At 54.5% G+C, this 21,244-nt stretch overlaps 4 protein-coding genes across 4 annotated transcripts; 2 read left to right on the forward strand and 2 right to left on the reverse strand.

Annotated features, from left to right (window-relative positions):
* Positions 1–843: 843 nt before the first annotated feature.
* MFIFM68171_08542 (uncharacterized protein) lies at positions 844–1,727 on the reverse strand (the record flags this gene model as incomplete). The annotated part of the gene is made up of 2 exons (XM_071063962.1): positions 844–1,430; positions 1,517–1,727. 2 exons carry the CDS (start codon positions 1,725–1,727, stop codon positions 844–846), a joined length of 798 nt encoding a protein of 265 aa, XP_070920063.1.
* A 1,177-nt stretch (positions 1,728–2,904) lies between these two features.
* On the forward strand, positions 2,905–3,165 carry MFIFM68171_08543 (uncharacterized protein; the record flags this gene model as incomplete). The annotated part of the gene is made up of 1 exon (XM_071063963.1): positions 2,905–3,165. One exon carries the CDS (start codon positions 2,905–2,907, stop codon positions 3,163–3,165), a length of 261 nt encoding a protein of 86 aa, XP_070920064.1.
* Positions 3,166–8,893: 5,728 nt separating this feature from the next.
* On the reverse strand, positions 8,894–10,243 carry MFIFM68171_08544 (uncharacterized protein; the record flags this gene model as incomplete). The annotated part of the gene is made up of 1 exon (XM_071063964.1): positions 8,894–10,243. The coding sequence occupies one exon, from the start codon at positions 10,241–10,243 to the stop codon at positions 8,894–8,896; it is 1,350 nt and encodes a 449-aa protein (XP_070920065.1).
* Positions 10,244–11,529: 1,286 nt separating this feature from the next.
* Positions 11,530–18,899, forward strand: MFIFM68171_08545 (uncharacterized protein; the record flags this gene model as incomplete). The annotated part of the gene is made up of 6 exons (XM_071063965.1): positions 11,530–12,793; positions 13,113–14,692; positions 14,904–15,714; positions 15,780–16,011; positions 16,069–17,091; positions 17,357–18,899. 6 exons carry the CDS (start codon positions 11,530–11,532, stop codon positions 18,897–18,899), a joined length of 6,453 nt encoding a protein of 2,150 aa, XP_070920066.1.
* Positions 18,900–21,244: the final 2,345 nt, after the last annotated feature.

Here is a 21,244-nt window from a genome sequence, read left to right on the forward strand (position 1 = left end):
TAACTAATGATGATAGTAGCTCTTTTGGATACTGTTAGCTACTATAGCAGTGGCGGTTTATAGCTCTACCTTCGTCTCTAGAATCTCTTATATAGTTTGTTGTATACCTCCTGGACTAAGGAGCCTAGTAAAGCTTTAGAACCTCTGAGCCTTACCTAGCCTATGAAAGAGGAGCTTATAACTAGGCTTCGAAGTTTGTAAGTCTTTTGTTGAGATATAATAATATATATATTATAGGTTTTCTATACATTATATGGTAGCAGAACTGGTATATTCTATTTTTATATAAATAGTATAAAAAGAGTAATAGAATAATAATAATATAATAGTTTACTTATATTATAAATTACTATGTTTATAAAATGCATTACTTTCATTAAGGTAGGTACACAGATATCTAGTGCTAAAGTTTAACTTTATATGTTAGTCCACGTAAATCAATGGCCTAAGACTTTTTAGACTCCATTGTACTGGCCTCACGTTGTTATAGACGTAATGTCTCGTTTCTCTGATTGCGATGTAAAGGTTAATCAATAGCGAGCACCAATATAAATTGTGGTTGTCTTTGGTGATCATGATTACTATAGAATGGACAAACTTGTAAGAAGCTACAGCAACATTGTCTGCTAGAACCTACGTGATTTGGGTAGCAAAATCTTCGATGTTCCTAACTCTGACGATGACATTGAGGAAAAAGTTTATCGCACAGCCCAGTAAGAGCAGTCCCCTTACGTCACGCGAGGTAGTAGTCCAAGCTCTTGACAGTGTGATGCTTGTAAGTACATTTATATTCCTTAATTCATTTACATGCGTTCAGCCATGGCAACAATCACCCAGCCAGGATCAGCACAACTCCCATTCGTCAGCTCCAGGAACCCCGGTGAGCACAAGCAAAGGGTCTTCTTTAAAACTGCCGCTGTCTTGTTTCTCGTTCCTCCATCGTACACCGATTTTTTTGCAAACCAGGTCCTCAAAGATCCAATGATAGGGAGTGCTCGAGAGAATGACATAGGGCGTTGTATTCGGGGACGAGTTGATTGGAATACCAAGGTACTGACGGCTGTCTATGACATAGGTCGGTGTGGCGGTCTCGGGGACGACCTCGACTTGGACCTTGTCCTTGCGGACGAGCACTACCGGCGAATTGTTGCTGATGTCAGGCACCTGCTCGCACAGCTCAATCCTGAACTTTGTACGGCGCTTCTCCGAGGCGTGGACGTGCTGACCGTGCACCCACCAATACAAACTCGGCTGACGACGGTTGCGGATGTAGAAGTAGCCACCACTGAGCCAGTCGGGCCCGCTGACCTGGTTGGGCAGGGGTGAGACATAGCCTTCGTGGAGGTTGTGTATCCAAGTGGCGCTCAAGCGTTCTCGGAAGTCCTTAACGAGGCCTTTTGTCTGAACGTTCATTAGGCTCTCCTTCCTATCTGTAGTTAGAAGTTGTTAGCTTGTTTGTTTATTTGCTGGATTCACGAAGTAGAATGGGAAATCCTTCTGTATGGGATATACATACCACCCGAATCGTAACCCCAAAACTGGGGCGAGAGTCGAGTTAGACTGGTGAAATAAGGTTTGCCGTTGCTCTTCACCGTTTGCATGGTGCGGTAGAACTCGTCCGCATCGTATCTTGAAGGGAAACAGAGATGGTAACGGCCACTACATGCGCATTCGGTTGGATCTTTCGAGATCCATTTGAGATACACATAGTAAACTCCGTAGGACATGGTGAGAGAAACACTATCTCGTGGTTCAGATTGCTTGAACTCCTCTGCTTAACAGTTACCTTTCGTGACTTTTCGGAGGGGATAGCGCGGGGTTTAATATTAGTTCAGCGTCTCGAATTTTAACGCTTTATTTTTTTCATTCTGGTTCCTTTGTTTCTCCCTCTCCAGCATTCCGTGCCGCGGCCAACATAGGGTTTAGGGACTTAAGCTTAGGCACCATACCAAGTCGATCCGCATGCCCCCGGGGTGTTTGGCTGTCTGGGTGGAAAACTTTGGTCGTGTGGGGTAGCGGGAGGAAAACGGGGCGTTTCCCACCCGCGAACACATATTGGGTGTAAGAAGGCGGGGTTAGTACTAGCTAGGTACCTCGAGGCCTAGTCTCAGATGCTGAAGAAGCTAGAGTTTCGAAAGGTTATGACGATAGGCCAGGAGGTACCTACCCCCGTGAGTCGATCACCAGAGCGGATGCCTGACTACTCGGAATCCCTCGCTAGAACACAAAGTGCTGATGAAGCATGCATGAGTTGTATTACAAACCCCGGTTTGGATCACGCGGCAACCCCGGCTTGTATTCAAATTGGAAAAGGTGGGGGCGCTGCAGCTCTTTCTGCGGAAAATCAGATTCGACGTGCCTCAACCAGTAGAGTAGCGCATCGCCCTTTTCCGAGACCGCTGGGCCCTAAGGAAGGTAGCTGCACTTCGTTGAATCGGGCATCTCTGCCCTGCCAACTCTCCGCCATCTTTAGACCATTCCTACGGGGAACGCAGGGGGGTTGCACCAGTGAGCGCCAAAGGTGGCTATCATCCGCAGCGCGGAGCCGACGATGGCGGCCTGCATTATTAGCAATCATACTTCATAGATGTCAGCAGAGGAGGATGGTGTTATTGTACGGCGTCCTAATTTTCCACTTTCTCGGTGAAACATCTTTTTCACGTCGGAACAGGCGGCAATCGAGAAACCGCCACCGAAATAGGAGCTTCAAGCTGTCTCTACTGAACCGGCTGGACCAAGAGGCCGAACGAAAATGCCAGTCCCAACATAAATATGGGTGCTTATCCCTCCCGCAAGAGTAATATAACCAAGGCAGCGAAGAAGCAGAAACCATCCATCCATCAAACACGAACAGAAACCTCTTACATTGCTCGTTGCAGGCCACGATACCTCCTCTCTATCACCATGAGCTGCACTTCCAGGCCTGTGTATAACGGCTCCGGCCAGGGTGGTGATGCTACGGCTTCAAGGGGAACCTGGACCGGCTCGACCGGTACCGTCACTGCCGGTAACGGTACTGGTGGTGACGTCAAGTTCGGTGCCGGAACAGTGGTCCCGAATGCCGACTTCAAGATGCCTGGAAAGGGTGGCAATGCTCAAGCAAACGCTGGCGGCGCTACCAAGGGCGGCGATGGCAAGGGCGGCTCTTTTAGCTTTGGCGTCTAGGTACCTAGAAAAGAGCCCTCGCCTATACTAGCTAGGTCTATTACTTTCTATTACTATATACTAAGTCTTCCGTCCTCTCTGGTCCGATGCTATCCTCATCCCAGCGATTCTATCCCCCATGCGCCGTCGGAGTCCACTGGAATCCGATGAGAAAAGGGCCCGTGCCACCCCCGAAGCGAGCCGGCCGGGGGGTGGACTCCGTTGAAGCCCGTACCCCTGTAGAATCCGATGGGGAAAAAAAAAAAAAAAAAAAAAATTCGGAACCCTAACCCGAACCTCCATTCTCCCCCCCCTCTCCCCTCCTCAGACGGAAACCCTATACGCTATACTCGAACCCTACCCCCAACTCCAACCCCAACCCCAACCCCAACCCTGAACCCCTAACCATGAACCCTAACCCTAGTCCAACCCTAACCCTAGCTCAACTGAATCCCTTACGACTTCTCGCCTTAGGGTTAGCCCTTGTTTGCAGGAAAATTAACTGTACCTATCTCAATAATATAGATCAATAGCGAATCTATATTATACTGAAGTCCGTTTTGCTCTATCTATTTTCGTTAATTAGTTATTAATTTTCAAAGTTAGCAAGTTTTTGAAGTAAAAAGCGTGCCAAGATATCAACTGCCCCACTATATATATAGTGGGCTGGCCGACCCCGGGACTCGGCCGCATCATTTCTCAAGTTGGTTGGACGACCCCGGGGGTCGGCCGTTCTCCACTTTTTTTGAACTCGCCTTCAGTGGCCGACCCCTTCTGAACGCGACGGCCGACCCCTTCTGAACAGAATTGTGGGTCCATTTACAGTGGCCGACCCCTTCTGTAGAAAAGAGTGGGTCAGTTTTCTAGTTGAGTACCTCCCTGTAATCCACTGTAACCTACAATCTATCTTCCTTCTTAAGCAGTATCGTTGGGTTCTACTTATCTCTATGTCTTGACATACCTCTACTTTGGATGCGAGCATCCAAAATTACCTACTGGATTCTGGATGCTCGCATCCTCAACCACCCCTAGTTCTAGATACGAGTCTCCAAACCACTCTATAACTTAGTTCTCCCATCGTCAATTCTGGATACGAGCATCCAAACTACTATCCTAACCCAGCCCTCTCACCTCTAGTTCTAGTACAAGCATCTAAACTACCCGGTAAATTAACTCTCCCACCCTCAATTCCGGATACGAGTATCTAAACCCCCATCCCAACTCTGCTCTCTCACTCTCAATTCTAGTACAAGCATCTAAAAATTACCCCCTCAAGTCCGACTGCCCTAGGTTCTGGATACGAGCATCCAAAATTATCCCCCTCCAGTTTTACTAGCCCGGTTCTAGATACGAGCATCCTAACCACCCTAGCTCTACTGCTCTGGGTTCTGGATGCGAGCATCCAAAATCACTCCTTCCAGTCCTACTGCCCTGAATTCTGGATGCGAGTATCCTAACCACCCTAGCCCTACTGCCCTGGGTTCTGGATGCGAGCATCCTAACCGCCCTACCTCTACTGCCCTGGATTCTGGATGCGAGCACCCAAACCACCCTAGCCAAACTGCCCTAGGTCCTAGATATATACAATCTATACCGGCCGGTATAGTACTCGAGTATTTCTGTTATTTTTTTTCACTATGTCAAAATTCCTGCAGGACCGTATAGAGTACTAAAATCATTTTTAAACCATAGCTATAGCAGCAGCAAGGGTATATTAGTAGCAAAGATTCTACATACAGCAAATTTAGAGCCCCCATATCTATCCCCCCTCCCTTCAGATTGTTGCCTCCAACAGACCCAGTTTCTCTAGGGTCTTAGCCATCACCAGCCCCAAGTTCATTGTTATAGACCTGTCTGACAACTCTACTGTTGTCCTTAGCCATCTATACATATCAGAGCCCAAGGCCCCGAACATCTCACTGTCCCCAGGCCCAATAGCTTGCTCGGCTGGCCCCCCCAACTCTGCGATAGCCTCCTCCCACTGGTCCATATGCTTGTTGAATAGATAGCCCATGACATCCTTGGGCCACTGCTGAAACATGCACCCGTGTGTCTGCGCTACTGGGCACTATGACAGCGGCAGCATACACACCCAGCACATCCCCTTGGGCAGCCCAGGGTTGGCGTACTTGCTCGCTTGAAACCTCCTTGCGATATCTTCGCCCCACTCCATCGAATTGCAGGACCGCAGATAATGGGACCTATGCTCCCGTAACTCCGTGAAGCAGGCGATGCAGCTCCGTCGCTCGAACATGGCCTTTGCGAAGTCGTGATATCTTCGCATCAGCAGATAATGGCTATTGCCAGTAACCCGGCTCCCCTCCCTCTGTGCCCCCCAAGTCTCCAGCCGCTGCCGGAAAGTATGCTGCCGGTTGCAGGTGCCTCCCGGGGCCGCCGTTGTACGTGCCGGTGTGTTGCCAGCGCTGCCCGTATCCTGGGCCGAAACTATACGTCGTAGTGGGCTTCCTTGTTGAATGCCCCGTATCGCAGTGGGGGACTCCACCATCGGCGACTGCTCTGCCATATCCATCCGCTCATTGGCCCGTACCACCATGTCCGCCAGATCGGGGGATATATATAGGCTACGGCTGCCGGGGATGGGTGATATGCCTGTTCCGGAGAGGCCTATTTTTGAGGCCCCTCCTACCCAGCTGGAAGAGCTCGAAGACCGTACTATGCCCTTCTGTGGCGTGGTCATTCCTAGCCTTGTGAAGGCCTTGGTTATGCTGCCTGGGCTGGTGGTAGATCCTGGCGGGCCTGTGGATAGTAGAGGCATCCCGTCTCTGCCTGGCGCGCAGACATCGCACCGGTTGTCGCCAAACCCGCACCGGCTGCTTTTGCCGTCGAGGTATCGGGAGAGACTGTCCCTACGGCACCGAGGGCTACAGTACTCCTTCATCCCCGTGCCCACGTTCCGGCCAGATACCAGGACCCCCGTCGCCGGTGTACCGTCCCGTCCCGCCCGGCCAAACATCTGAACCATCTCCAGCATGTCCTTGGCCTCCCAACACACCACCAGCACCACATTCTTGAGGTCTAGGCCAAGTCCGAGTGCGCTTGTGGCCACCATGATACCGCCCCCTTTGTCCCAGTCGGCCAGTATCTTAGCCCTCTGCCGCTTGTTCTTGTCCCCTGCGTGGTAGAAGGGCCAGCCCAACTCCGTATTGAGCAGAGTGCCGTTGGCAATGCTGCTGACATAGACAATGGCCTTCTGGCGCCGTAGACCATCCAGTTGGGAACACAGCTGCACTATGACAGATTCTGGCTGGTCGGTTGCCCGCCATTCGAATCGGATATGACGTGGTGTCGTGTCGTTGCGCACCACCTGGACCGTATTGGGGTCCAGCTTCATCACTTCCATGAAGCGATCCTCCAGCGCCACCGGCAGGGTCCCCGACATGTAGACCTGGATACCGCTGATCTGGTCCATCTTGTTCCTGATGTTGTGGTATCCCTGTGCCCTGAAATCGTGTGACAGGATCACCTCCTGGGCCTCGTCCAGCACCACCCTGTCGATCCTGTATTTGTCCCGTTGGCGGTTGATGTAGTTAGCCCAGTCCACGCTGCCCATGGCCTCCGGCGATACCAGGACCACACTGTACGAGCCCTCAGGCTCCGAGCCGTCCCAGACCACAGCCTTGATGTTCCAGCCCTGCAGACGCCTTACTGTGTCTTCCAGCAGGGCACGCAGCGGCTGGATGACCACCGTAATGCCGTCAGGCTGTGCATATGCCGGCAGCGCGAACGCTACCGTCTTCCCCCCCCCGACTCCGGCAACATACAGCACATTCTCTCCCTGTGCCATCGCCTCCAGTACCTGTGCCTGGTGGCTGCGGAGTTCGACATCGGCGCGGCGGTACATCTCCCGGAGCATGTCGTCGTTCCACTGGTCAATCCCGTCCGCCAGCCGGGCCACCTGCTGATCGTGGTTCATCCGGTCCTCGGCCATATCCTCCCCGTCCTCATCCATACGGTGCTTTGAGGAGGCATCGCCACCACCGACATTCCAGAACCTCTGCCATGTAATCGAGTAGCTGATGAAGCGCTCAAAGTTGTCGCCCGACCCTTCGATACGCGCGTATGCCCGTGTGGCCGTCCTCTCCGTATGGCCGGCCATTGCGTGCATGATGTCTTCGGTGTCGTCATCGTCGTCATCTCCCTCCACAACCGTCGACTCGGGTATGTATTTAAGGCCAAAGGCAATACAGATATGCCTCCAGCACTTGACATGTATGCTAAGACCGGCGGTGACGATGCTGGTCTCCTTGAGGCTGTCGGTGAGGGCGCTGTCCGGGAGCTGAGAATCTGTCCCGACCAGAGGGCCGCGCGCGAACAGGAACGGGTTTGGCAGCCCGCTCTGGCCGCTATTGATGTCCAGGGCCGTCTTGAACGGTACCACCACCGCCAGGTATATGACAACCAACCGCGATAGCGGCCCTGGTAGCGCCCGCCATGTGATCCGCTCGCCCAATTTCCAGAGCGGCTTTCCGCCCGTCGTCCGGATGAGAACACGGCTGCGGCTGACGAATATGTTCCGAAGCCCCCCCTTCTGGGTATTCGCCCACCGGAGGCTTAGGACCTGGGGGCGCCGGATTGGTTGGCCCGCGGTGACGTGGACGGCGACCAGGAGGCTCTTGAGGAAGTCGACCCGCGCATCTTCGTATGAGGCCCGGCGGGTATGGCTGATGACCCCGTTGCGCGACCACTCGCTCGCCTGCTGCGCATCTTGCTGTATATGCATTGCCAAGAGCGTCTTGCACTTGTCCACCCAAGCCGCATTCTTGGGCTCCCGCAGAAAACACCCATCTAGCCGCTGGTCCGATCGGTCATCGTATACGCCCTCCAGCGGGGGGACCGGCAGGGCCGCCAGATCTAGGCCCAACAAAAGGGGCTTGATCGCCTCCAGCGCCCGCTCCTGTGCCCCTTGGATGATCTTCATCATGTCCTCCCGGCCCAAACTCAAGTCTTCAATATATAGCTTGCCGCCCCTCCACTCGCAGTTCCGAGGCAGCAGCGTCTTCTGTCGGATCCCGGCGACAACCCCCTCACTGAGCGCAACCCACATCAGTGGCGTCTGGACGGCGCTATCACCTGCGGCAACGAGGAGGCCCTGCATACGCTTTGCTATGATATCTGCGAGAGAGCGGGCGGAGTCGCCTGGGGATGGTCAGCGGCCGCTGATAACGGTGAGGGTGCGAGCATCCAGAATCCAAGCCTCTGTCGGCACGCTGTGGATGCGAGCATCCAGAATCCAAGCCTTCGCCGCCCTGCTGTGGATGCGAGCATCCAAAATCCACCCTACTCGTAAAGGCAATTTTGGATGCGAGCATCCACAACAGGCTACCCATCGCAGGCGCGAGCAGCACCAACGGGGTAAATGCGGACTGTCATATCAAGCGGGTCCCGGATGCGAGCATCCAAAGCAGGCGACCGCACGCAAATCGCGGGCACACTAGTGCGATCGGACTGCATCAATGGGGCAAAAGCAGACCGGAAGATCAAACTGATCCTGGATGCTCGCATCCACAGCAGCCAACTACACGTAAGTTGCAGGCACAATAACGCAATCGAACAGCACCGAGAGGGCAAAACTCCACCGGCAGGCAAACATGGTTCTGGATGCGAGCATCCTAAGCACGCAACAGCACGCACACCGCAAGCAAACACGTACCACCAAATTAAATCAAGGAGGAAATCGAGACTGGCAGGCTAAATGAATTCTGGATGCGAGCATCCTAAGCACGCAACCTCAAACAACCAGTATGCACGGCAGGGATGGGGTATGCAGCAACCAAAGCCAACTGATCCCGCTAGGGTCGGACTTACCGAGCTCGGCCTGATCTGCCAACTGCTGTCGCCTACTCTGCTCATATAGACATAGACGAGCGATATATAGCGTTGCGCCAAGGGGGGTCGAATAACTGTATGTTACTGCGTTCTTCCAGCCGCCAGAATCGTCGATTGCCATGACTCCCAGGGCCGAGGTCACAATGTTCTCGAAGTCGCTGTTCTTCATCTCCACCCGCAGTAGCGAGTCTACCAGCGCCAGCATAGCCGACTCCATCTCCGCCGGCTCAGTTGCATGCATCGCGGCCTCCATAGTCGCTAGCTGGGCCGGAGTTAGCGTAACCGGCGGTGCCTTGGTGATCTTGTCGGCCCCGTCCCCGCATCCTTGGTAGACGGCGACCCTCATCGCATACGTCAATATTTTCTTCCAGACCCGGATATAGTTCTCAGTTGCGCCTTTGCTGATGACGGAGAATTGACGGTTCTTGCCCTCGTCGCCCGGTCGCCGGTTCAGCTCCATCCTGACCGCCATATTGGTCTCCGAGTCAATATGCAATGCCGCCTGTTCGCATATATTCCGCAGGGCCGCGGTCATCCGGTCGAGTGGGGCCCTCACATCCGGCTCGGCCTTCGGGTCGTACATGAGCCACGTGAGCTCGGCCGGGTCGTATCCCGCTAGGTGGGCCTCGAACCGCATCTTATCCAGGAAGTCGTTTGGCTCCCGGTCGCCGGGGCTGCGCAGGGAGATCTCCCGGGTATGCGTCTCGGCATCGTAAAGCCCCTGCAGCAGCTTCGCCGCGATCCCGGAACCCACGCTCGGCAGCGTCGCTGTCGATGCCCCGCCCCTGACCTTGATATAGCGCTGTGCCTTCTTGATGGTCAGGCGCTGCACCTTTGTCGCCTCGACCTGGTCCTGCTCGCTCGTGGTGCCACACTCGGCTACGTGCTGCTGGCGCCAGTGGTCCCAGATCCTCTTCTTCTCCGTCGCCGCGCAGCCGCACTTGGTGCAACCCCAACCGTCCAAGATGTCCCCTCCCATGGCCGTCAAGGGGTCGATGGGCTCCCTGAATCGCGTGCAGATATTCGACAGCCAGTTGTTATATGTTGTATTGGTGTCGATGAGACTGCCCTCCGCTGCTAGAGTGGCCACGAGCTCCTCCACCTCGCCATCTTCTGGTACGAAGCAACTCTTGTTCTCAACGTGCTTCTTGATATCCCTGGCCGTATTCATGACCAAGTCGCGGCACGATTGGCAGAACGTCATCTTGATCCCGCCCCGCTCGAACACGAGAATGAACTTGGAGGGGTTCATGGTGTCCAATTGTAGGCCCGGGGTCGTGTAACACTAGCGGCTTGGCGGCGTCGTGCGGCTCTTTTTAGCGGCTTGGCACCACAACATCGGGGCCTTACAAGGCTGAGTTAGCTGTGTTCAGGAGGCGGGCAACCGGAATCTTACGTCTCGAAAAACTCCGTGATCTGCTTCCACCGGTCCTGCTACCCCACGATATGGTTCTACCGAGGCCAGAGCTGTTGAGGATGCGAGCATCCAGGATTTGTCACATACCTATCCTACTCCAAACGCTCTACCTGGCTGACTTGACGGTCTCGGGGCGTGGTTTGGGTGCTCGCATCCACGATTGAACCAGCGTTGCATTCGCTCGAGGTTGTAGGAGGGAGAAGCGGTGTTCGGATTTACTTATCGCTCAACTGGGATCAAATCGAACGCGGTCCGAGGTCACGTGGCCGACTTCGCGCCCAGAATCAACCGAGCCTCGCAGTCGATTGCGGCCGTAAGAGGAAGAAAGCAGCGTTGGGTTGAAATTCCAGCCCTCTGTCCAAATCAGACGAGTTGACGTAGCCGATCACGCGTCTGGAATCATGCGATCTTCGCGTTTGCTGGGGGTTGTGGGAGGAAGGTGTGGTTGGTGGTGTTGAAATCCATCCGAAGGAATTGAGGTGGCCTGGGCTCATGTGACTCATATTCTTACTATTGTGCGGCCGGGGCTATCTGGCTATTCTTTCCTCTGCAGTAGATTATGGAATGGTGCGGAAATAATGGGGTTGGGATGAAAGGAAACCGGCCATTGATAAGAGCGAAATAACACATCAACTCAACAGAGCCCCACTTTTATATTTGGGATGGAAAAGGGCGATTACCTTCACAATACATTTTTCCTATTCTCGCAGAAAACAATAGCAAGATCTGCAAATTTGTACGTGAAGTGGGGCCCTTGTTTTTCAACTATATAAAGACCTCTCCCCCCCAACTTTTCCGACCTTTCTTCCTTTCTTCCCACAACAACTCTCTCGCGGGCGCCCTCCCCCCCCCGGGTTGATTTTGCATGCGAGCATCCTCACGCTCCTGGCGCCGCCAACTGTACCAGCTTGTTTCCATCAGCTCTCCCAGCCCAGCTCTTGGTTTTTTTTCACCATCTCCCTGCCGATCTTGGATGCTCGCATCCAAACCGCTCTTCAGGAGCCACAAGTCAGCGCTACCAATCTCTCGCCGACCCATCCTGCCCCCCCCCCCCTCAAGTAAGTCAAGTTCTGGATGCTCGCATCCAAAGCGCGTACTGAACTAATGCCCAGCAGGTCAAGATGCCGCCCAAGAAGAAGACCGGGCCCCCCGCTGGCAAGGCTGCAGCTAGCGGCAGCAAAGCCCAACCTCCCAAGCAGGATAACCCCCCCGGCACTGGCAGCAACCAGTCACTCGCCGACAAGAGGAAGGCCGCCGCTCTGAAGGCCGCTGCCACCAGGAAGGCCAATGCGGATGCCAAGAAAGCCGCCGCGGAAGCTACACAGAACTCCGAGGCCCCCAGAAACCCTAAGGATCCTAAGAACCCGCCTCCCCCCCCTAAGGACAAGTCTGCTCCTAAAGAAACCGCTCCCAAGGGAAAACCCGCCTCTGAAACCCTTGATGAAGAAACGCGCCAGTGGGCAGAAGAGTGGGCGGAAGAGTTGGGGTCCACAAGTAATCAAGGGAAGGACTTGGATGATGATAAAGAGGGCGACTCCAATGGCGATCCTGAGAACCCGCCCAGGGATGAAAATCCGCCTCCCCCCAAGAACAAGACTGCTCCCAAGGGAAAAACTGCTCGCAAGGGCAAGACCGGCCGCCAGACAACTGACGAATCGATACGCGAGTTCATGGAAGAGGTGAAGCGCGTCTTTCCATCAGGCTTTAAGAACAACTCTGGTGACCACGCTACACACCGCAGGGAGTTCTCTGGATCTGGCAGTTCTGGGTCAGAGTCAGACACCAGCGACTCTGACCAGCCTTTGGCCAAGAGACGCAAGGTCGATAATCAGGGGCAGCCCCCTCCTCCTCCGCCCCGCAGTCCGTCACCTCCTCCCCGGCCCCGCAGCCCGCCCCCTCCTCCTCGGCCCCAGAGCCCAAAGCAGCGCAGCACCCCCTTGCAGGACCCCGAGTCCACAAGCCCAGTCTATTACGAGCTTTCATCGGCCAATCTTGAGGTGATACCACGGCTCCGAGCGCGCAATTACCCCGCCCCGCCCCTCCCGGAGAAGGACAAGAGGAAGCAGCCGCAGAGCAAATGCTGGACTCTCGGTATGGACTGCAGCTGGAGACAGAGGAATCTTGATCTAATAGACGGCCTCGAACCCAAGCCGCATTGGTGGGATTTCGACTTCGAGCCCCAATACCACACCAAGCCGCACCCGACCCAGAGCGACATGTCTCGTGTCTTCACCATGGCCAAAGAGACCTACGACTCCCTGGCCATGTCCGGGCTCACTATCATGCAGGCTCTTAGTCCCGAGGGCAGAGGTGACACAACCCATCAGTGCGGAGTGTTGGGATTCAAGAGCATCCCCGCCATGAACACATGGCTCGACACCCAAGGTAAGTCCTGTTTTTTTGCTAACCCCCTTCCACCCGCCTTTGGATGCGAGCATCCAAAATCGCCCCCTCTCGCCTGCCTTTGGATGCGAGCATCCAGAATCAGCCCTCCCTGCCTGCCTCTTGTGGATGCGAGCATCCAAAATCGCCCTTACAAGGAGGGCCGATTCTGGATGCGAGCATCCACAAGGCGCCCCGCAAGTAGGGCCGATTCTGGATGCGAGCATCCACAAGGCGCCTCGCAAGTAGGGCTAATTCTGGATGCGAGCATCCACAACGCCCCGCCTCTATCTACACTGAACAGTACTAACTTGTTGCACAGCTGGAACCTTCCTGGGCCCTCTCAACCGCTACATGGTGTGCAACACGTCGCGCACCAATGCCAACAACCTGAAGTCTGTCTTTGAGTATCTCAAAAATGTCAAAGGGGACCGGTACTCTGAGTCCCTGCTTTCGCAGATTGCCAAGCTCGAGCAGCACAGGACCTGGATCATTCGCAACGGCGACCTCGGGCAGAGCCACAATCGCTCTGAAGTTCACTACAACATGACGATCCTTGCCAATCTCCTCATGATGCTCAAGTTCGCAACTACTGGCAGGACACTCGACCTCCCCTGCCGCTTTGAGCAGAAATTTGATGAGCACGGTGAGGACCTGCCCGGCCGCATGTTCGGCTTCACTGTGGATGACTGGTTCCGGGCTGTCTACGCCCTCCTGGTGTTCCGGTACCGCCGGTCTGCCGGCCTCTACCTTGATACACCCAAGGGCATATTCAAACAGATGGGTGATCTGGGCTACTGGGAGGCCAATGTCGCCGACTCCCAGAACCTGCTGTCTGCCGAGGACCACAGCAAAGTCCCCGAGAATGCCCTGGCCCTCTATGGTATGGAGGTCATCAAATTTGTCCGCAGCTTCCCGGAGGCATCTGTCACCAGGCCGAAAACCATGACCAAGACCCAGCTCCTGGCGCACCGCCTCAACACCCGTGCCCGCGTTCTCCTGCAGGACAACCCTGCCATCTCTCTTAGCCGCCGCCATGCAAAGCGGGCCAGAGGAGCGCGTGGTACCAGGCGTAGGAAGGGCGGCAAGTTCACCAGTGACCTGAACAACATCATTGCCATGGATAGCAAGCTGCTGGACGCGCTCCTCAAGAAGCTGGAGCCCAACTTCCTCCCTCCCCGCGCCGCCATACAGGCCAAGGACGTCATCAAGTCGTTCGGCGGGCTTACCGCCAGGGACCAAATTGAGGATTTTTTGTCCACCCAAGATGCCTTTGCCACCGAGCTGGCTACTATCGAGGCGCGGCATAAGCGCTTGGACAAGGCGGAGGTCATTGAAGAGGTCCGCCAGCTTATTTCCAACACCGCCGCAGTGAGCAACATGGTCAGCCGCCACGAGAATCCTCCGGTGGATATGGTCGCTGCAGCCATGACCGTCGGCATTCCATTTGAAGAGGTGTCCGACATCGACTGGAAGAAGCTGCATGTCCCTGGTACCGCCAAGGACTTCAATCTCATGCCGCACCAGCTCGCAGACGCGTACTCTATGTGGCTGGCAGAGCAGACCCCGATCCCCTGCACAATCCTCGGCAATGATGTCGGCCTGGGAAAGACATCGACCGCTCTGGCCCTCGTGGCTATGGATTACTTCAACTGCCTGCGGTGCAAGGAGGACGGCACGGAGTTCACCGCCAGTCCCACCATCATGTTCGAGCCTCCCAACCTGGTGGCTCAGGTCTTCAATGAGATCATGGGTCTCTGGGGTAAGTTCTTCACCGTGGTGGTTGCCCAGGGCGATGCCAAGTCCCATGGAGGCAACACTCGTCTTGCCCAGGCGGCTGAGCTGGGCGCCGACCTCCCCAACCTCATCAACAAGTGGAAGAAGCAGACCAACAACCCCGAGGTAAGTTTTCCCCCTGTCTCCCCTGTGCCTGTGGATGCTCGCATCCACAATCCAGTCGCCCTGGGCAGGGTTCTGGATGCGAGCATCCACAATCCGGTCCCTCTGGGCAGAATTCTGGATGCGAGCATCCAAAAGGCTCCCTGGCCATGGTAAAATTCCGGATGCGAGCATCCTAGGCACGCATGAGATGGTCGCTAACTCCAATGTTTAGACCTGCAGGATCATCGTCATCACCAGCTTGTCCACCTTCCGTGCCCGCTTTGTCCAACATACCTCGGTGCAGTACTATAGCAACAGCATCGCAGCCAAGGAGCCGTGGAACCTCGACATCATCAACACGGAGCCCGGTCGCCAGGTCAACGTTCGCACCCGTGAGCATCTCAACCTCCTGAAGATCCAGGTCAAGAATGGACAACTGCGCCTCAAACCCGCCCTGGCCAACAAGATCTTGAAGGTCCTGGCAGATGAGCAGGCCTGCGCCGCCATGCAGGAGAGGGCCAAGATGATGAGGCAGCGCAGCTACCTCAAGCGCAAGGAGAGGAAGCTCAAGGAGGCCAAGCGGGCCAAGAAGAGAGAGGCTGAGAAGGCCAAGAAGCGGGAGATCAGGGCCAGACACAAGGCCAAGGCTGCATCAAAGCGCAAGGCGGCCGAGCAGGAGGAGGGGAGCGGCGATGAGTCTGGAGAGGAGACCCAGCCCCCCAAGAAGCAGAAGACGGGCACAGGTCCGAAGTCCAAGCCGGCCAGCAAGAACAAGTCCAACAAGGGCAAGGAGGCTGAGGACGGCGCAGGCAGCGGCTCGGAGTCCAGCGACTCGGACTTTGATGAGGAGGACTACAACTATGTCGACGCCGACATCAGCTCCGACGAGTCGGACGATTCCGACGACGAGGGCGACGAGGATGACCAGGTGGCCAGCGCCCTCAACGACGTCCTGAACCAGCTTGAGTCGGTCAACGAAGGCATCCAGGAGCGTGATGAACTCTTGGATGCCAGGAATGCCGGTGACATGTGGGAGGCGCTCGGTGCCATCCCCCGGGCATGGAGGCCGAGTTTCATGATGAAATCAAGAAGCGGATCAAAATCCAAGAGCAGTACCTGAAGGATCGCATGATCCGGAGGGAGAAAATTGCCATCAAGTGCTACATACTGTCTCTGCCGCTTGATGGCTTTCAGTTCAGCCGGGTCATTGTTGATGAAGCCCAGTCCCTGCGGAACATAGAGTCGGGCTTTTCGCGCATCATCCGCCTCATGACCACGCACACCCGCGCCCTCCACATGATGTCGGCCACCCCCACCCTCAACAAGATTGACGACATCAGGTCTCTAGGATCGCTGGCCTAGGCGGTCTCGAAACTTGACCTGAGGGTCCCCAACAGCGTGGAATGGGCGTATGCGGCCGAGATCTACCAGCCGTATGGCAAATTTGTCCCTCCCAAGTCGTTCATCATGTCCCGCACCGAGATCAGGGAGCTGCAGAGCAAGGTGCAGGCCGAGCGTGATGCCGAAAAGGACTCGGCCATCGACTCGGCCGTCTTCGAAAATGAGAAGTATTCGGACAAGCGGCTCCGCGACTACTATGAGCGGACTGGCAAGCGGTTCTGGTGCCTGTCCCCCCGCGGTGTCAGTGTTGTCAAACTCCATGAGGCCGAGTCGCATGCTCCCACAGAGAACTCCGACCTGGTCTACAAGGCCATCATGGACTGTCTCCTCCTCCGCCGCTCCCCTCAGACCCCCCTGGAGACCCCCGACGGCACCATGCACTACCCAAGGGAGCATATGCCTGGTCTCCGTGTCCGTGTCGAGGAGCTGGGCTATGCCGACAAGACGGCCGCTACTATTGTCGCCACCGTCACCACTGAGCTGCTCCGCAGCCTCTACACCATCCGCAACACCAATGACTCGAACGAGGTCATTGTCAACCCCGAAATGGGCGATGGTGGCGAGCAGAGCGAGGACGGCGGCAACATCAACATGACCATTGTCCGCGCCCTCTGGATGGTGGCCATGGACCTGAAGTCCTACCGGGTCATGCAGCTGGACGACCGCACCAGCCTCACCAGGGAGGACGTCCTCATACAGGGCATCTCCCAGGCAGTCAAGCTCGGCAGTGTCTCCGAGAGGGAGGAGTTCAAGGCCAGGGCCACGAGCGACGGGGAGCCGCATCTCGGCGCCCAACATACCGAATACCTGCGGGACCGGGACATCGACGGCGGCCTCTCCTACCTGTTCGCCATGCTCTGCCAGGACAATTCGGTCACCGTCCCCAGCGACCGGAACGGGATGGCGCATTTCGTCATGTACGAGTCCCCGGTCCTCCACCGCGTGGCCACCCTCGTCCACCAGAACAAGAAGGAGGGCGAGAGGACCCTGGTTGTGGTGAACAACCCTTGGATGCAGCAGTAAGTCAACCCCCGTCCTAAATCCCCTTGGTTTGGGTGCATCCAAAATCCACCCCCCCCCCCCCCCCTTACTCTTAGTTTTGGATGCGAGCATCCAGAACAGCTGCCCGGCCATGGTAGATTCTGGATGCTAGCATCCAAAACGCTCCCTGGCCGTGGTAAGATTCTGGATGCGAGCATCCACAAGGCTCCCTGGCTGCGGTGAAATTCTGGATGCTCGCATCCTAACCTGCTAGCTAGTAAATGCTAATGCCTTGTGTCTTAGGCTCACCCATGCCCTCCTGGACAAACTGTCCTTCAGTGTCGCCTCCATCCGAGCCTCCCACACCAGCAACGAGAGAGAGCGGATTGTCGAGCTGTTCAATAATCCGGCCAGCAACATGGACTGCCTGGTGCTCAACATGAGCCTGTCATCTGCCGGCCTGAATCTTCACAAGTGCTGCTGCAGGGGTATCATCCTGCAGTACCCATGGAACTGGCCTACTATCCACCAGACCATAGGGCGCATCAGCCGTATCGGCGGCAAGAAGATCGTCGACTGGGTCATCCTTCATGTTACCGGCACCATGTATGATGTGATGGAGGACAAGATCAACAGGAAGTATTGCGAGCAACTGCGCCTCGAAGCCCGGATCCCCGCCTTCATCAAGAGCATCCACCTGCAGCGCATGGTCGCCTACGAGATCATAAAGATGAGCTTCGGCCAGCCGTTCAATCGCTACTCGTGGGTCCTGAACCCCCCTGACAAGGTCCAGGACTACCATAGCGACACCAACCGGACCCTGGGTCACATCTTCTCGACAATCGTCTCCAAGATTGTCAATCTCCCGGACCAGGTCGGCAACAGGGAGGTGCCGGAGATCCTCGACAGGATTGAGAACATAGTGCCGCAGCTTGCTGCATTCATCCGCCGCAACCCGCGGGATCTGAGCCTGCTGGAGGCCACCCTGGAGGAGATCTGGGCCACCATCGACAGTATTGACTTCGATGATGAGGAGTTGGGTTACCGGGTCCCCTGGTGGTTCGAGAGGGCCGCCATCAAAGACACTGACTGGTCTAAGGACGCCCCTATCGACCTGGATGCCATCCTTGTCCAGGTCGGCGATGTTGTCAACCGTACCAGCAGTGCCGAACAACGGCAGAAGGGGGAGGAAGCGCTCTGTCAGCTGCTGGGCATGACAAAGCAGAATGGGGATATGGTCATCGCCCCTAAGAACATCCGACAGGCCGTAATGGAGGCTATGGAGCACCCTCTCTGCTCACAGGAGGTGAGAGACCTGTTCGTCCGGAAGATCCCCGGCATCTTGGACATGGACCTTGCCCCCGTCTCCCAGGACCACGCCGCAGCCGCCCCTCCGGAGTTCCCCCCGCCCCCGTCGGCCGTCAAACGGTTTCTGGAGGAGAGTGACAAGTCCCGTAAGCGGCGCCGGTTCGAGGAGACGCCTGTCACGCCCACCCTGCCCTCTCACCGCCAGCGGCTCTCATTGGACGGAGGCCAGTCCGAGGAGACGCCTGCCACGCCCACCCCGCGCTCTCACCACCAGCGGCGCTCATGGGACGGACACTGGTCCGAGGAGATGCCTGTCACGCCCTCCCGGCCCTCCCGGCCCTCCCGGCCCTCTCACCGCCCGCGGCTCTCATTGGACGGGCATCCCACCTCCTCTGCCAGAATGAGGGAGGACCTGAGCAACCTAGCAGAGGGGAATGGATTTGGGTGGCCTTCTGGCAGCAGGACCATAAGGGATAGCCAGGAGGAGGAGGGTGAGGAGGAGCAAGTACGTAGGCCTGGTTGGGGATTTGGGCTATAAGTATATTATGTTTTTCTTCCTTTGGTAGCAGTTGCTACCAGTAATCTCTCTCACATCGGTTATAATGGTAGTATAGTGGAGGACTCTATCTGCAATTTGCCTGACGGTGGCATAATGGTAGTATCGTGGAGGACTTTATCTGCAATTTGCCTGATGGTGGCACAATAGCATTAAGTATCTTGGGATGTTGGGTTATGTAAGCATGCGCAGTATCCAGATAAACCTAATACGTTACTGTCGGATGCAACTCCAGCCCAGTACTCATCTTTTTGAGGATGCTCGGATCTAGAATAAGGTCCCTAGATTGAACTGCATTTACTGCCTATATTCTGGATGCTCGCATCCACAGTAGCCCTAGTAGTTAAAGGCGTTGGTCCTGGATGTTCCCATCCTCTGGAACAGCACAGCCATGACCAGGCCTATATTCTGGATGCTCGCATCCACAGCAGCCCTGGCAGTTAAAGGCGTTGGTGCTGGATGTTCACATCCCAGGAACAGCAGCCATAACCAGGCCCACACTCTGGATGTCCCCTTTCCCAGGAATAGCACAGCCATGACCAGGCCTATATTCTGGATGCTCGCATCCACAGCAGCCCTAGCAGTTAAAGAGGTTAGTACTAGATGTTCGCATCCCCAGGAATAGCAGCCATAACCAGACCCATATTCTGGATGCTCGCATCTACAGCACTGTCCTGACCATTAAAACGGCCTTGATTCTGGATATTCCTATCTCCAGACACACAAATACCGCCAACTACAATAAAGGGACATTAAGGCGAAGAGGGGTATAATGGATGGTTGACTTCATATATCTCAGAGACTCTTTCCTCTCTCTTCTTCAAGGGAGCCTAAAGAATAAATACCAGCAGTAAATCAGAACCCACATCTTCGTACTTTGAACTTGTATTACACCTTGATTTTAGATGCTCGCATCCAAGGGAATAGCCCAGCCTTTGAGTAGGCCTGGATTCTAGATGCTCATATCCACAGCACTCCTGGCAATTAAAGACCCTTAATTCTAGATACTCGCATCCACAGTATTGTCTTAGTGTCACGGGACCGGCTGAGGGCGCAGCCCCGGGTACGTGATATAAGCAAGTGGTGCGCAGCGTTCAATCACGGAGTGATTGAACTGGCGGATCTTTTGGTTCATTGGCAGAGTGGTTTACTGCGCGCCCTCTTACACTTAGCAATTAGGGTTAAGTGCTGTATGTTAGAGAAACCTTCGTTCTTTGTAGATAAGGGTTGAAGCGCTATACCTTATAGGATTCCCTTATTCTTTATATATGGGATTCAAGTACTTAACCTTATAGAACCCCTTTACCTTTTGTAGATAACAGTTGAAGCGTTGTACTTTCTGGGACTTTCCTGCTCTTTATAGATAAGGGTTGAAGCACTGTACTTAACTGAACTTCCTTATCTTGTATGGAAACGAGTTAAATCGATGTACTTTGTGGAACTTAATCTAAAACGGAGGAAATATGGCCGTTGATAGTGACTTGGTTGCCTGTCTAGTCCTTGCCAGCCAAGGTAACAGCATTCTTCTTAGGAGTCTGCACTATAGTGTACTTCCCCGTATATTACTGTAACAGAGATTCAGTACGCCAGCCAAGTCTGCTGTTCGTATACAATAGTAAGTCTTACTATAACAGAGGTTCAGGGTAGCCGACTTGAAATTTCTCTTCCTAGTAAGACCAGCAGTAGCAGCGATCATGTCCCAATCGAACTCGGGCTTAGACTTGAAGTTTCCGATGAGGGTGTAGGTAAAATTGACCTCTAAAACGAAAGGAATGTGGCTATTGATAGTGACCTAGCTACCGGCTAAGTTCTCGAACGCCGAGGTAGTAGCATTCTTCTTAGAGGTCTGCGTCATAGTATCTTTTGCTGTAATAGAGGGTTAGTATACTAGCTAAGTCTACTACTCTTATACGCTAATAAGTCTATTACGATTGAGGTTTTAAGTAGCTAGCTAGAACTTACCTTTACTAATAAGATAAGTAGTTATAGCGATCTTATTCTAATCGAAGTCAGGTTTAGACTTGAAGTTTCTGATAAGAGCGAAGAAATTGACCTCTAAAACGGAGGGAATAGAGCCGTTAGTAGTAACCTAGTTACTCGCTAAGTCCTTACCAGCTAAGGTAGTAGTATTCTTCTTAGAGATCTATACTATAATATATTTACCTCTCTAGAAGCCTATCTATATACTTGACTGAAAATCCTAACCTCTATATATATTCAGAGTCTAATACAATTCGATAAAGAAGAGTCTGAACCTCTATTGCTAGAGAGATTGACTCTGTTATACAGCTACCCTCTATTGAATCTGATAGAGAAAAAAATAAGAA

Source organism: Madurella fahalii, assembly GCF_045866475.1.
Source record: "Madurella fahalii IFM 68171 DNA, scaffold_4, whole genome shotgun sequence".
In the NCBI taxonomy this organism is placed as follows: Eukaryota; Fungi; Ascomycota; class Sordariomycetes; order Sordariales; genus Madurella; species Madurella fahalii.